The sequence below is a fragment of the Pholcus phalangioides genome, unplaced genomic scaffold (genome assembly GCF_987345545.1).
Source record: "Pholcus phalangioides strain wild (caught in Gottingen) unplaced genomic scaffold, Ppha-v1.0 ptg000002l_1, whole genome shotgun sequence".
Taxonomy (NCBI): domain Eukaryota; kingdom Metazoa; phylum Arthropoda; class Arachnida; order Araneae; family Pholcidae; genus Pholcus; species Pholcus phalangioides.
Window position 1 is genome coordinate 4,285,145 of NW_028301595.1, and position 12,472 is coordinate 4,297,616.

At 40.2% G+C, this 12,472-nt stretch overlaps 1 protein-coding gene across 1 annotated transcript; it reads right to left on the reverse strand.

Annotated features, from left to right (window-relative positions):
• Positions 1 to 5,051: 5,051 nt before the first annotated feature.
• On the reverse strand, positions 5,052 to 11,479 carry LOC149089101 (uncharacterized). The gene is made up of 3 exons (XM_089237240.1): positions 11,354 to 11,479; positions 7,111 to 7,218; positions 5,052 to 6,266 (listed from the first exon to the last, which is right to left on the reverse strand). The coding sequence occupies exons 1-3, from the start codon at positions 11,357 to 11,359 to the stop codon at positions 5,220 to 5,222; spliced, it is 1,161 nt and encodes a 386-aa protein (XP_089093366.1). The 5' UTR covers positions 11,360 to 11,479; the 3' UTR covers positions 5,052 to 5,219.
• Between the last annotated feature and the right edge of the window lie 993 nt (positions 11,480 to 12,472).

Below are 12,472 nucleotides of genomic sequence, written 5' to 3' on the forward strand. Positions count from 1 at the left end.
TTTTTACCTTTTTCTTTTTGGTAGCTTAAATACGCACTGCTAATTTTTCTTGAGTGCAAAACAAAGTTATCTTCGTCTTGGCCACAACAGAATTAAATTCTTTAATGAATGCCTTATCCACAAGATTCACTTTATGCGCCCAGCATTGGTAGTGCAAAATGTTGTCCCACCAAGAAGTGTTTTTAATAATTTGAAGCATGCCGTCATCTAACGCGCGGAGAGTCTGATACTTTATTTTCGTATTCTTTTAAGGTGGCAATTATAGCTTAGAAACACACGGAAGAATTAACGATAGAATTCTAATTATCGAGATTTCGTTGAAAAGTAGTAAAAATTACATTTATTCGTCAAAATTGGCAAATTTCGCATTTATCGCATTTATTTCGTGAATTTCGCATTTATCGCGGTTATTTCGTAAATATTAAATTTACGTATCCCTATCGATTGTAAATTATCGTTAGTTCTCATGCAATTTCTTTCATTAGGTCGAACCTTTTAATTGGTTTGGAATTATTTATTTTATCGTTTTAAAATGTCCTTCAGCTCGAAATTTTCTTCAATCTTTTCTTCTTAATTTACATTTTAATTGAGTCCATATTTTTTGTATGGATATTTTTCAGCATTTCTGCATATTTTGTTCCCGGAGGAATAGGAACCATTCGGGCTTTATCATTATTTCGGCACCGGGCCCCGCGCAAATTGTCAAAAACATTAATTATACACCGTTTGTGTAGCATTTTATGTGTGATGATTTTTCTTTTTACAGCACTACCTGTCAGTGAAATTCGAGCTTTTTCCATGTGTCAAAAATATTTCTGGCCACGATAAGTATTTTAGTGCAACCCACACACATTTCTATGCCAATTGGTTGACTTTTTTTTATTAATTTTCAAAAACAGGACTTCATAATTTTGTCTATATATATATATATAGGGCTTCTCGCCCAACAAGTATTATAAATTTGAACGCAAATTTCATCATCAATTTTAATCGTAACTATACAGTCCACGCTTGTTGCAACGATCATGCGTTATTGCGACCGTACCATTATAATGGCCAAAGTCCTGAAATTTTTCCTACTGCTCCAAAGTTGCTTTCCATACAGTTTAATGACCTACGAAGACCATGCAACGTCCTAATTCAGCTGTGCCCGCCTCGTCTTTACAAAGAAATATGTAAAAACCGTGTTTTTCGTTTGCCCAAATTAAGTTCCATCTTGACCCATAGTATTGGAGAATTCGGCACATACGGGAGAGAGTGCATGTAATTACTTATTACAGTTTTATTATTACTTTTCACTATGATATAATTTCACTGTGAAACTGCTTATACGTTATAGCAAAATGAATACCGTCAAAATATGAATTATTTTAAGAAGCTTATTTTTCTTCTAACACACGTTGTCGATGTACCGACCTCACAATATAACGTTCGTTTCATTATAATTAGCGTCAACTGAGATTTCGTGAATGACCCTTATTTTTCACAGAAAATATGGTGCTTTAATTTCAATAAGTTATAATGCAGTTAGTTTTGGTCGCAAAATAATGGATTATTTTTATCCCCATTTCTCTCTTCTATGCATTGATTTTTTTCTTTTTCGAACTAAAAATGGGGGCATGAAAAAAATTTACATTTCATGGTCGGCTGAAGTTGGTTTTCTGTGGTTCCCAACTTCAAGGCGCAAATGCGAGCCGATCTCCCGTTAAAAAGTCTCGCCACAGAGAGCAACAGTCCTACAACGGTAAATCATTCAACCATAACACTTCACTCATAGTTAGAAAAACTGGGGGCAGATGACAGCACTACACATAACAAGCATTATACAGAAACAAAACTTTACGTCAGGTTGCACTACACGTACACGCACATTCCCGCATGTACCGATTCGTTGGGGGGTTCCGGGGGGGGTGCATTTGGGGTGTAGCGGTAGTGGGTAGGGCCTCCAAAAAATGGCTCGGGGATCCATGATGTTCTTAAGTCAGCCACCTCGTTGGGCAATTTGCCTGTTGTGGCGTCGTATTTGTATTTGTATTTGTATATATAACTATCTTGAATAATAATTTTCCTTGAATGGCTTCTGAAATAAATGTGTGTGTTGACATTTGAAACATTATTACTCTAGGGCTAGGTTTTTATGATTTCACACATCCCGCTATTTTTACACGATATTTAATCATTTTAAGGCACATTTTTATGTATTTGAGCATTATTTTGTATATTTCAGCATGTTTAGTGAAAATTTCTTCTTTTTTTCAGCCTTTTTCTCTCTCCTACCAAAAGGCTTGAGATACAGAATTGAGATTTTTTTTAAAAAAAATTATCTCTTGGTAGTCACGACATTTTTCCAGCATGACCCTGGTCTTTGACCACCTGCTTATATCTGTCCGTTGAGACAGAGCGGCGGGCCATGTTCTGTCTAGGAGAAGGAGGAGATCCCTTGTGTGGATCGATGTTTTTAGACGGATCTTCACCCCCCCCCCCCCGGAAGATGTACAGTAAAAAATTGGTGTAGAAAACAGAAAAGGATAAGATTCATACCCTCTGGAGCCCTCCCAACTTACCCAATTTGAAGTAGGGGAGGTGGGGGGGGGGTTGTTGATCTTGTCACAAACAAAAACTATTTGTATACCTCACTCAGCTTCATCAATAGAATTCTTTCTAATCTGAAATTAATTGTGATAAGTAAAGCCCGGAAATTCAGGCAAAATGTCACATAAATAGCTCCTTTTTTTTTATATTTCCAAACTTTTTTTTTTTTTAAATGTCTTTTTTTCCTAATTTTTTCCTGCCGTAAATACCTATTTCAACATTACTTTAAGTTTATCAGTGAATTTCAGAGACCATATTCTGTAGAACTTTGGATATTTTGAGCGCATTAGGAGTTTTTAAAATCTCAAACTCTTTTAGTATTAGTTACATTGGAAAGCCCCCCTTCACCTTCAATAGAAAACTTCGGTGTTGCCATCCATCAACTCTGGTTTGATCGGAAGAATCCGAAGTTTGATTAGACATGAATATTTTTGTTCCAGATGAACGCAACCCATGTATGCGAACACCAAACATGGCCCCCGATTTGTCCCTTGTGGGATATAAGCAGGCTACCTTGCGGCTGGGCCATGCTGGAAAAAAGAAATAGCCCCGCTAGCCACCAAGACCACAGGTTGACCTCCGACCCACGCAAAGGACTACAAACACCAAGCATGGTCCAGCCCTGAAGCAGATTACCTAGCGGCTGGGCCATGCTGGAAAAACTTTCTTGATGTTCCGGGACCGGCAGGCATCCCCGGCCCGTAAGCCACAGGACCCAACCCCGCCGGGGCCCTCCGACTCTTGGCAATAACACCCCCAAAGTCCCCGGAAACCCCAGCCACCAAGGAGCCCTGACGAATCGACCGCAAGAGACCAATGAAAACATCCCGAGCCATTCGCCCTCATCACCGTACTCTGTCGCCAACCATCAGCCAATCTGCAACACCAACTTCTCTCATCTTGTCTTCTGTTGGAAGGGTTTTTCATAGTTGCAACCCATGTATGAGAAAGCTTAGAAAATTAGAAATTGATATCTCTACATGCTTCACGCAACATGTCTTGCTCACTCACTGGACTGCATTTGTATAACGAAAGCCTCCTCTAGATACTACTACTTCACCGCACACAAACTCCGGCCATATCGCTATACTGAAATTTTCTGGCGTAAACAAGTTTGGTTGGAAGTGAAGGTGCCAGCTATCGGTGGTCGCCTGAAGCTCGTTAGAGGGGAAAATTTCTTGTTTTCTATATTCTTTCCCCGGTTCAAACCTGGGGCCTGACGCTAATCTTCACGGTGGAACAGTGGTGGTGTAGACGAGCATCTTACCACAACACGTGCCAGTCGAGAGGGCCTCCTAGATATAGTAGTATCTAAGAGGTTGGGGAATGTCAGAAAGAACCTCGGGCAAGCCAAGGTCCTTGTTGACATTCTCCGAGAGGCAAAGCGGGCCATTAATCCCATGTTTCTGGAGCGGATAGGAGATGTTCCCAAAGGTTCTGGCATAAGAGTATCTAGGAGGAGGCTTTGGTATAGCTCGCCGAAGACTATCCCAAGAAGTTGTCAGAGTTGGAGTCATCGCTCAAACAGGGCGGGTCAGGAGATGACAGGACTCTGGCCCTGGGACCCATGTTGTTATGATTTCATTCGTTTACAGCACTGTTTCCCAAAATGGGCAATATCACCCGCTGGTGGGCGATGGAATGGCCCGGGGAGGTAACAGAAGCCGCGAGTATAACATAGGATCCTATGGGTTCGCATGAGTTGGGGGGGGGGGCGATAAGAGAATGAAATTTCTGAAGAACGGGACGATGGAACAAAAAGTTAGGGAAACTATGGTTTACACCATAAATGCACTGCACACAACCCTGGCAAGATATTTTAGAGATTATTTAGTAATCGACTTAATTGACCGGAGCCACATTTGGGGGTGTGCGATAGGTGCGGCCACGCTGAGCCCTGCTCGCGCTTGAAGCAGTCCCACATATATGATTGGGCAAAAATAAATTAAGCAATTTTTTTTTTAGTTATAAATATGATAATGAATATTCCATATAATACAACACACAAACAAGAAGTAGTCGTTACTCGAAAGACCCCTCTCCTCCCCTCCCTCCACTTCCGATAATTTTTTCTACAGGTTCCGTGTCTGGTAACGGTGATCCTGGAATCGACTTAATCTCGAGAAGGACCACAAACACATTATTTTTAGCATGAAATCGATTCAACTCGGATAATAATGCTGTTATTATAAATTCTACATAACTGAAACGGTAGACGGAGTAAGTGCAAACAACTTTTTGTACAGTTTTCGGATCCTTAATATTTTGCTTTCAGTTAGTTATTTTCCCCTTCTTTCATTACTTTTTAACGCTTTTTAGTGCCTATTTTAGGAATTTTTAGTGCCTTTTTTTCACCCATTTTGACCATTTTCAGCGCCTAAACTTCTGGGCTCTAGTAATAAGTTTTGTGTGCGTGGAATATGTGAGAGTAAATTCATTCAGCAAAGAACCAAAGAAACTTGCCAAAATGAAAACAGTTTTTATTTTGGTTAATGCCTTTTTTTAATAATCATAATTGGCACTAGGACACATCAAGTACGCCAACAACATGTATCAGGAACATCTAGATGCAAGACATCGAGACAACGCGGCCCACGAACGGAACGTGAGTATCACTTTTGGTTGGCTTATTTCTTGATGAGTGGGAAGCCATTGTAGGCGATGTTGTCGAATCGCAGGACTGGTCCGGCGTAAGATACGACGGGTGAGTGGAGACCGTAGTGGAATGGAGCGAATGGAGCGTAATGATGAGGTGCTGGAGCAGCGTATGCCAGGTGGTGTGCTGGGGCAGCAAGAGGAGCGTAATGAGCCGGGGCGGCGTTAACAACGTGGGTCGAATAGGAATAGCTGGTAGCTGGCGCTGCTGCGACGGCTACATGTGCTGGAGCGGCGTAAGCGAAAGCGCTCTTGGGTACAGCAACGGCGGCTGGTGCAGGGAAAGCGTAGGCGGCAGGAGCAGCAGCAGTCTCCACCACGGAGACTGCGCTCTTCGCCACTGGTGCTGGTTCGACGACTGCATATGGTGCCGGAATGGCGACAGGTGCAGGCTCGGGGATGGCGAAGGCACTCTTGGCGACTGGGACGGCTGCCGGTGCGGGGAATTCGTAGGAGACTGGCACGTGTTGCTGGACCGTCACGGTGTGGCTCTTGGCGACTGGTACTGCTGCTGGTGCCGGGAAGTCGTGAACGACGGTCTTGTGTTCGGTGACTTCGGTCTTGGCAACTGGGAAAGCTGCTGGGACTGGCTGTATGACGGGTGCGGGGATAGCTATCGGTGCTGGTTCGGCGGCGACGGCGACTGACTTCACTGCAGCAGTTGGAGCTGGGAAAACGTAGGCAGACTTGACTGCTACCGGGTGCGGCTCTGGAACAGCAACGGCGATGGGTGCAGGTGCAGCGACGGCTATGGGGACTGCTTCGGCGACGGCGACAACGGGACCCTTGTTTATGGTTGCGTCAGCTGGATCCTTCGGTTCCACACCTGGTTCGTTGGTCTTGATATCGGCCTTGAAACCATCGTCGTTGGCGACGTAGTTGACGATTCTGAGTCGGCCGTCGGCGTCTCTAAGGCCATAGGATCCGGCGACGTTTCCGTGGGCGTCTCCGGCTTCACGTCTGAAAGTTCCTCCAGATGTGTGGTCCTCGTTGTAACCGAAGTTATAGTTTCCAAGGTTCTGAAATATCGATCGGAAAATTCAAATAAGACTATAGAATAGAAATTATTTTCTGTAATAGAAATTATTTCATAAAACAAAAACGCAGCATGAAATACAATCGACCCCGCTTAATCTGATAACGGATAAACGGGTGCTCCCCACCTAAACGGGTTAAATCCTCCGGCCTTGAAATTTCTCTCACAGAGCCAATGTTGAACTTTCCCCGCTTACATGATAATTTCAACGAATCTTCCCTTTTTAATCTAGGCTTCCCACGTCAACTGTTAATACACATCAACCACTATGCATATAATGTTTTTATTGGATGAAACATTTATAATTAATGGAAATATGTTATTAATTTACGACAAATATATTTGAGAACAGGTCCGTGCCTGTAAGTATTCAAGTTGCCTTCAATGCATACATTAAATTTTTTTTTTCTCTGTTAAACCAATAGGGGGAGCTAAATTTCCTAATGAAAAGTGAAAATCTTAGGTGTGATAATTAAATATAATTATCATTTCATTTTTTTTATATCTGATTTATTCGATAAACTTCATTAATATTGCTCCTTTATCAGTTTTCAATATACAAACTATACTAACGTTATAAAATAGCAATTGAATTGTTCCCCCCGCAAAATCGGAAACCTCTCAATCGGATACTGTGTGCTGGAATCGTTGATATCCGATTAAGCGAAGCTGACTGTATTTTCAAAATTCCATAAAACAAAAACGCAACTTTAGGACATAAATTTAGTGTTTTAAAATTGCGATTTCTTCTTTACTGATTTGAATTAGCATGGGCTAAAACTACATATAATGAATGTGTAATAGTGTATGGGTTCTCATGAACTTACATCTTCGCTCCTGAACTGAGTAGAAGCTCCTGTTTCGACAGCGGCTGCTGGTGCGTAATGCAGGGAAGCAGCTCGGACTGCGGCAACCACAGCGAAGAAGATTAAAGCCTATAAAAAAAAATGCATCGAAAAACAAAATTACAACTCACATTGACATTCTGTTATGCGAAGAAGAACAATAAAATGTAAATCAGAGAAGTAATGCGCCTTCTTGGATCCCTAGGGCAGGCTTTCCCTTGGGGCCCGTCTTGAAAGGGTTATTATTATGCATGATACATGCAAATTTTTGTGGGCCCTCCATTCGGCTCCCTAGCCGAATTGGGGTTGCCCCAGCCTAGTTACGTACCTGATATAACTGCTGATGATTTTTAGACGTGCTTAAATGTATTTTACTATAAGATTCGGGAGATTATTCACTTTGCTGTTAATGCCAACAACCTAACAAACGCAAGTTGTATGATACGGTTTATACTAGTGAGTTCAAATGCCAAATTCTTTGATATCAAATTAAATCGATTTCATCCTTGCGAAGGTTAATAAAACGATACATTGTTCTTGATGAACTAACTGAAAACCACCAAGGAGACACGATGGTCCCCATTCTGATTGTTTACACACAATGAATAAATGCAATAATAATAATACAATTCGTTATAAAATAGAAGTCTGTTAAATCATAGGATTCGTGTCGTGAGGGTTTAAAGATCGATCGACTTCCGATATGTATTAGTTTTCTAGTCACCTCATAGGGAAATTCACGTGTTGTGAGACTTCATTTGTAGGCTATTACAGTAAAAAAACCTTATCGGTCACTCTTTTCTACGGAAAAGTAATAATTTCCCCCGTATAAGAAAAGTATGCATTTCAAGCCCTGATTAACGGTCACCCCTCTTTTACAGACGAAAATTTTTGTCCCTTCCGGTGTCCGGATCTTCTCGGGAAAATTATTTTTCTCTCAGCGCCCTCTTTCCTAAGAAAACCCAATGGATCCGATATTGAAAATTTAGATTATAATCATGCTCCGCATCCTGCAACGGGGCCCTTAGACCTGGGATCTTTGGTGGGCCACTAGGCCAGACTTTTCACGGCCTCCTTTATAGTATATTTATAGCGTGAAAAAACAAAGATGATAATCATCATCCCGAGCCCCCGGGCTGACTTTTCAAATCGATATTCCTGTCAGCTACACTCTTTTGGGAGCCATGATTCTAATGCGCATTTTATCTGTTACAATTTCCCTCCCGGAGGGGTGATATCACTCACTTTCAGAGAAACACTGGTTTATATATAAATTATGAGTAAAAAAATTCAACGGTATCGTTGAGACCCCTGATAAAATGAGGCCCTTCATTCCTGGACTAAAATTACCAGCCTACGAATTTCAATATTATCGAAAAGTTTAGCGCAAGATTCCATTATTAAAGGCTCCCCAAGGGTAGGCCCGTGCGCTGAAATAATCCTGCGTATGTTACATTCTGCTTGATACACCAATGAGTAAAAACGCAAACATCATTAATTATGAAAGATAGATTCATTGTCACTGAAATTGAATATACACTAAGATCCTATTTAATTAGCCCTCGTGGGGGTAAAATCCCTTTTCAAACCCCTAAAATTCAGAGGTTGTCAAGCAGTAAGATGCTCACCACTTCCTCTGGAGGTACATTTAGATTACATTTTTCTCTCATGTTAATACTGATTGTATATCGTGTTCAATGTTTTCTGATGGATTGTTTCCATAGAATTTATATAATTATTTCATTTTTTGAACAAATAGAAGATGCTCTCCGACACGACCGAGCCTCCTTGGAGGTGAAGAGAGGAGATACAGCTTGCATAAGAGCTCTGGGCGTGAGCCGTCATCAATCAATCAATCCCTCTGGAGGTACCAAAATTTCCCAAAGGAGACACAATGAATTTGAAGTTTCGAAGCTACTCATTAATGAATTTTTATTTTAAGTACCATTTTGAGAGAAATAAGCATGTTCGAGAGGCATTTCAAATCGTGAAACTTGCCAGACGCCACATTTTGAGAGCTCATCGAAACCGCTAAAACAACAGTTTAAAAAAAATCCCTGTTGCAATCATCGGCAGTAGAAGAGCTTGAGAAATATACTACAAAGGTTGAAAAACCGTATTATATACAGGGTGTCCCATAAATGCCTAAATAGTTTGAATATTCATAGCGATGGAAGGAATTGGTCTATTTGAACGCGGTTTGCCAAAAAGTTATTCTCACAAAGGAGGATTTTTTTTTGTACTGAAAAAAAAATTAGTTGAAATTTTCACCGATAGAAGACGCTGCACCAAAACGAATCTGAATGCCCTATACCTGAACCTTTCTTCAATCTCTCCTGTGTCCGAAACCTTCGTAAAGCATATTAGCATCCAGCGATTCGTGACTGAGGTAAAACAACTTCACCAATAGTGCTTCATTCATCAACGTCAACATCACAATGAAAACCTTATGTATAAGTGCCAGTAACAGGGGAAAATCAGAGAGAGAAATGAGCTGTTAACTGTACACCTTGCATTTCATAGGACTCTGACTTGCATACTTCCAGTGATTTACTTTCGCGCAACGATCTTCTATCGAAAAATTTGTACACAAACCGCATTCAAATATACCAATTTTTTTTAATTAGCATGAATTTTTAAACCATTTGCGAATTTATGGTACACCCAGTACTTCTCTCATATTTATCTCCGGCATTATTTAGTATTCATGTTATGGGCAACGTAAATTATGAATACAGCTCAGCTGAAAACAATTATGTCAATGAACAACCTGTAATTATCTTGTCAGGAAATGCCTTTTCTTTTCAAAAAAAAAATTCTAAAAAAATCTGATAATCGGACCCAAAAATCTCAGATGTCTCCGGAACTTAATCACGGTGAATTAGAAAAGAATAATACCATCCTTAAAACATATCATTAATACGAATCAAGCTGTCCTAATGGCACTAATAGGTACTATTTAAAAAGAAATAGCCTGATATACGGAAGCTAACACTTTTTCTCGTCTCATTAAGGCCGATTTCAGGCATCGGTGAATTTTCACGTATAACTCGATTCGCTGCTTTGATTATAATTTTTTCGTCTTTTAAAATCCTATCTAGAATTAAGGAGGGTAAAAAAATTCAAATTTAGTCCGAGTAAAACATTCGATTAATTTAGAATCCACTTCCACGTTGTAAGAGACGCTGATAAGATCATTTAAATCTCTATGGGATAAAAACTTCCCATGTAAGCTAACATGAGTATAAAACTAATGTTATAATTTAACATGTGGTGTGGCTTCAGATAATTTTTTCCACCCAGTCTCTGAACGCGTCAGTGAATGGGGTAAATTTCCAAAATTCATCGTGGAAATTAAATTCAGAGAAGTCATCCCTGTGTATTTAACCAAACAATCCATGTGAGTTGTGTATTCAATGGATTCGCAAAGTGTATTGAACCCGACAATCTGGCGAAATGATAATCGAACCCACGAGTTCGAAACATTTACTACGCCCCTGTGTGCAAGCATGTGAGTTACCAAAACAGTGTGCAAACATGTGAATGACCAGAGGAGTGCTCTCGAGCGTGTAGAATCATGCTAATCACAAAAAAATTAACCTGGAGAGCAAGGACGAGGACAGTTATCGATCAAAAGAATGACCTAGAAAGCGTGCACTCATTTCCGTGACCAAAAGAGTAACTCGGAGAGCAGGGACCAGGTCAGTACGAGACCCAGAGAGCGTGAAATCGGGGAAGGGACCGAAACAGTACGCAAACATGTGAATGCTCAAAAGAGTGACCTAGAGCCAGGTCAGCAAACTACCAAAAAGTGTCTACATAGTCTACAAGCATATGAGTGACCAAAAGAGTGGCCTGGAGACAGAGGCCTAGGTGGGGGTAAATGGGCCAAGTTTGGCAAGTACGGATGTACGGAAAATTTAAGGGAGATCATGGTTAAAACTAATGTTATAATTCAACATGGTGACTTTAAAAAAATTAGGGCCACCCACTAAACGCGTCAATAACTAGAAAAATTTCAAAAATTGATCGTGGAAATCACGATTAAAATTAATCGTGACTTGAAATTGTGACACTAATTAATTCTTTGACGCTTAAAATCCAAAGAAGTCATTTGTGAATCCAGTATATTGAACCCGAAAATCTCTCGAAATAATAATCGATCAATACCAAATGAAAAATGAAAGTAAATTCCAAAATGAGAGGAAAATCAAATTCGACTCACCTTCATACCGAAAATTATCGCAATACGATCCTCACAAAAAAATCCCAAAACAATTCACAAACTTTCTCTGTGCCCAATGAGAGCAGAACCTTCAGTATTTATACCAGGTCCTACACAACCAAAAATGCAAGTCAATCAATTCCGATTGGTTCCCAATCGGGAACCGTTATATTAGTCACGTGATTACCACAATAAAAGCACTTTTCCACGCTCTTTTTGGGAAGAACAAACATGGTCAATGAGGTAAAAAGGAGGAGGAGGAGGAAGTGAGGAATATCCTTATGTTTAAAGTACAAGATAAATACCCCTACACACGTACATATCGACGAAATCCTTTCCATCATCACCACACCCTAAGGGATATGTTTTCTTATTCTTTTGCTTTACATCCACAGACTGGACACGAGTTGAAGACCTTGATCCACATTTTGAAAATCCCGCCGAGTCTTAATAAGCGATTGACCTTCATTTTCTTAACCGCATCAGGGCTCCTTTTCTTTGATGATCATCCAAGAGTCGAATTCTGCTGTTTTTGAATCATCTTAAAAAGGACGCCATTGTGGAAAAAAAAAGCACTTTCCCCTCCATACCTTATACTCGTAGGTTGCTCAATGCTTGTCCAAGATTTTGCTCCACGAGGGTGTGGATACTTCGATGGGGGGGAAAAAGAAAATCCATGCGTGGATTGTATTTTATTTCTCAGCTGTACGATTCAATGTGCTATTGTTGTAATGCTAATGAATGACGAATCTAATGGATTTAGATCTGGTCGATAACCGGATTTTTGATGGTGAAGATAGAATTAATAGTCAAGAAATCGAATGAATTAAGATTAAGTCTTTTGTATTTGATATCTGAAATTAGCATTAAAATTCATTTATGACCTTAGAAATTAATTTCATTGTATATATGCGTCTGGAAATCGTAAGATATTGAAATATGTAATGAGATAATCGATTTTAAGAGATATTGGTCTAATGCCTTGCCTGGTACGAGAAGGTATCGATGTTGCATGTGTGCTAATGTTTCCAAGCCTTCCGATTTTGCAGCCTTATTAAAATTTTCCGGTCGGAAACCAAATTCTTCAGACTTTATGTAAAAAACTTTACAAAAAAGTCC

What these genes read in the sequence shown, in the direction of transcription:
- LOC149089101 (XM_089237240.1), bottom strand. An exon ending in CTCAGTTCAGGAGCGAAGAT is followed by an intron (nt 6,267 to 7,110) that starts GTAAGTTCATGA and finishes TCGATATTTCAG; the next exon opens with AACCTTGGAAACTATAACTT.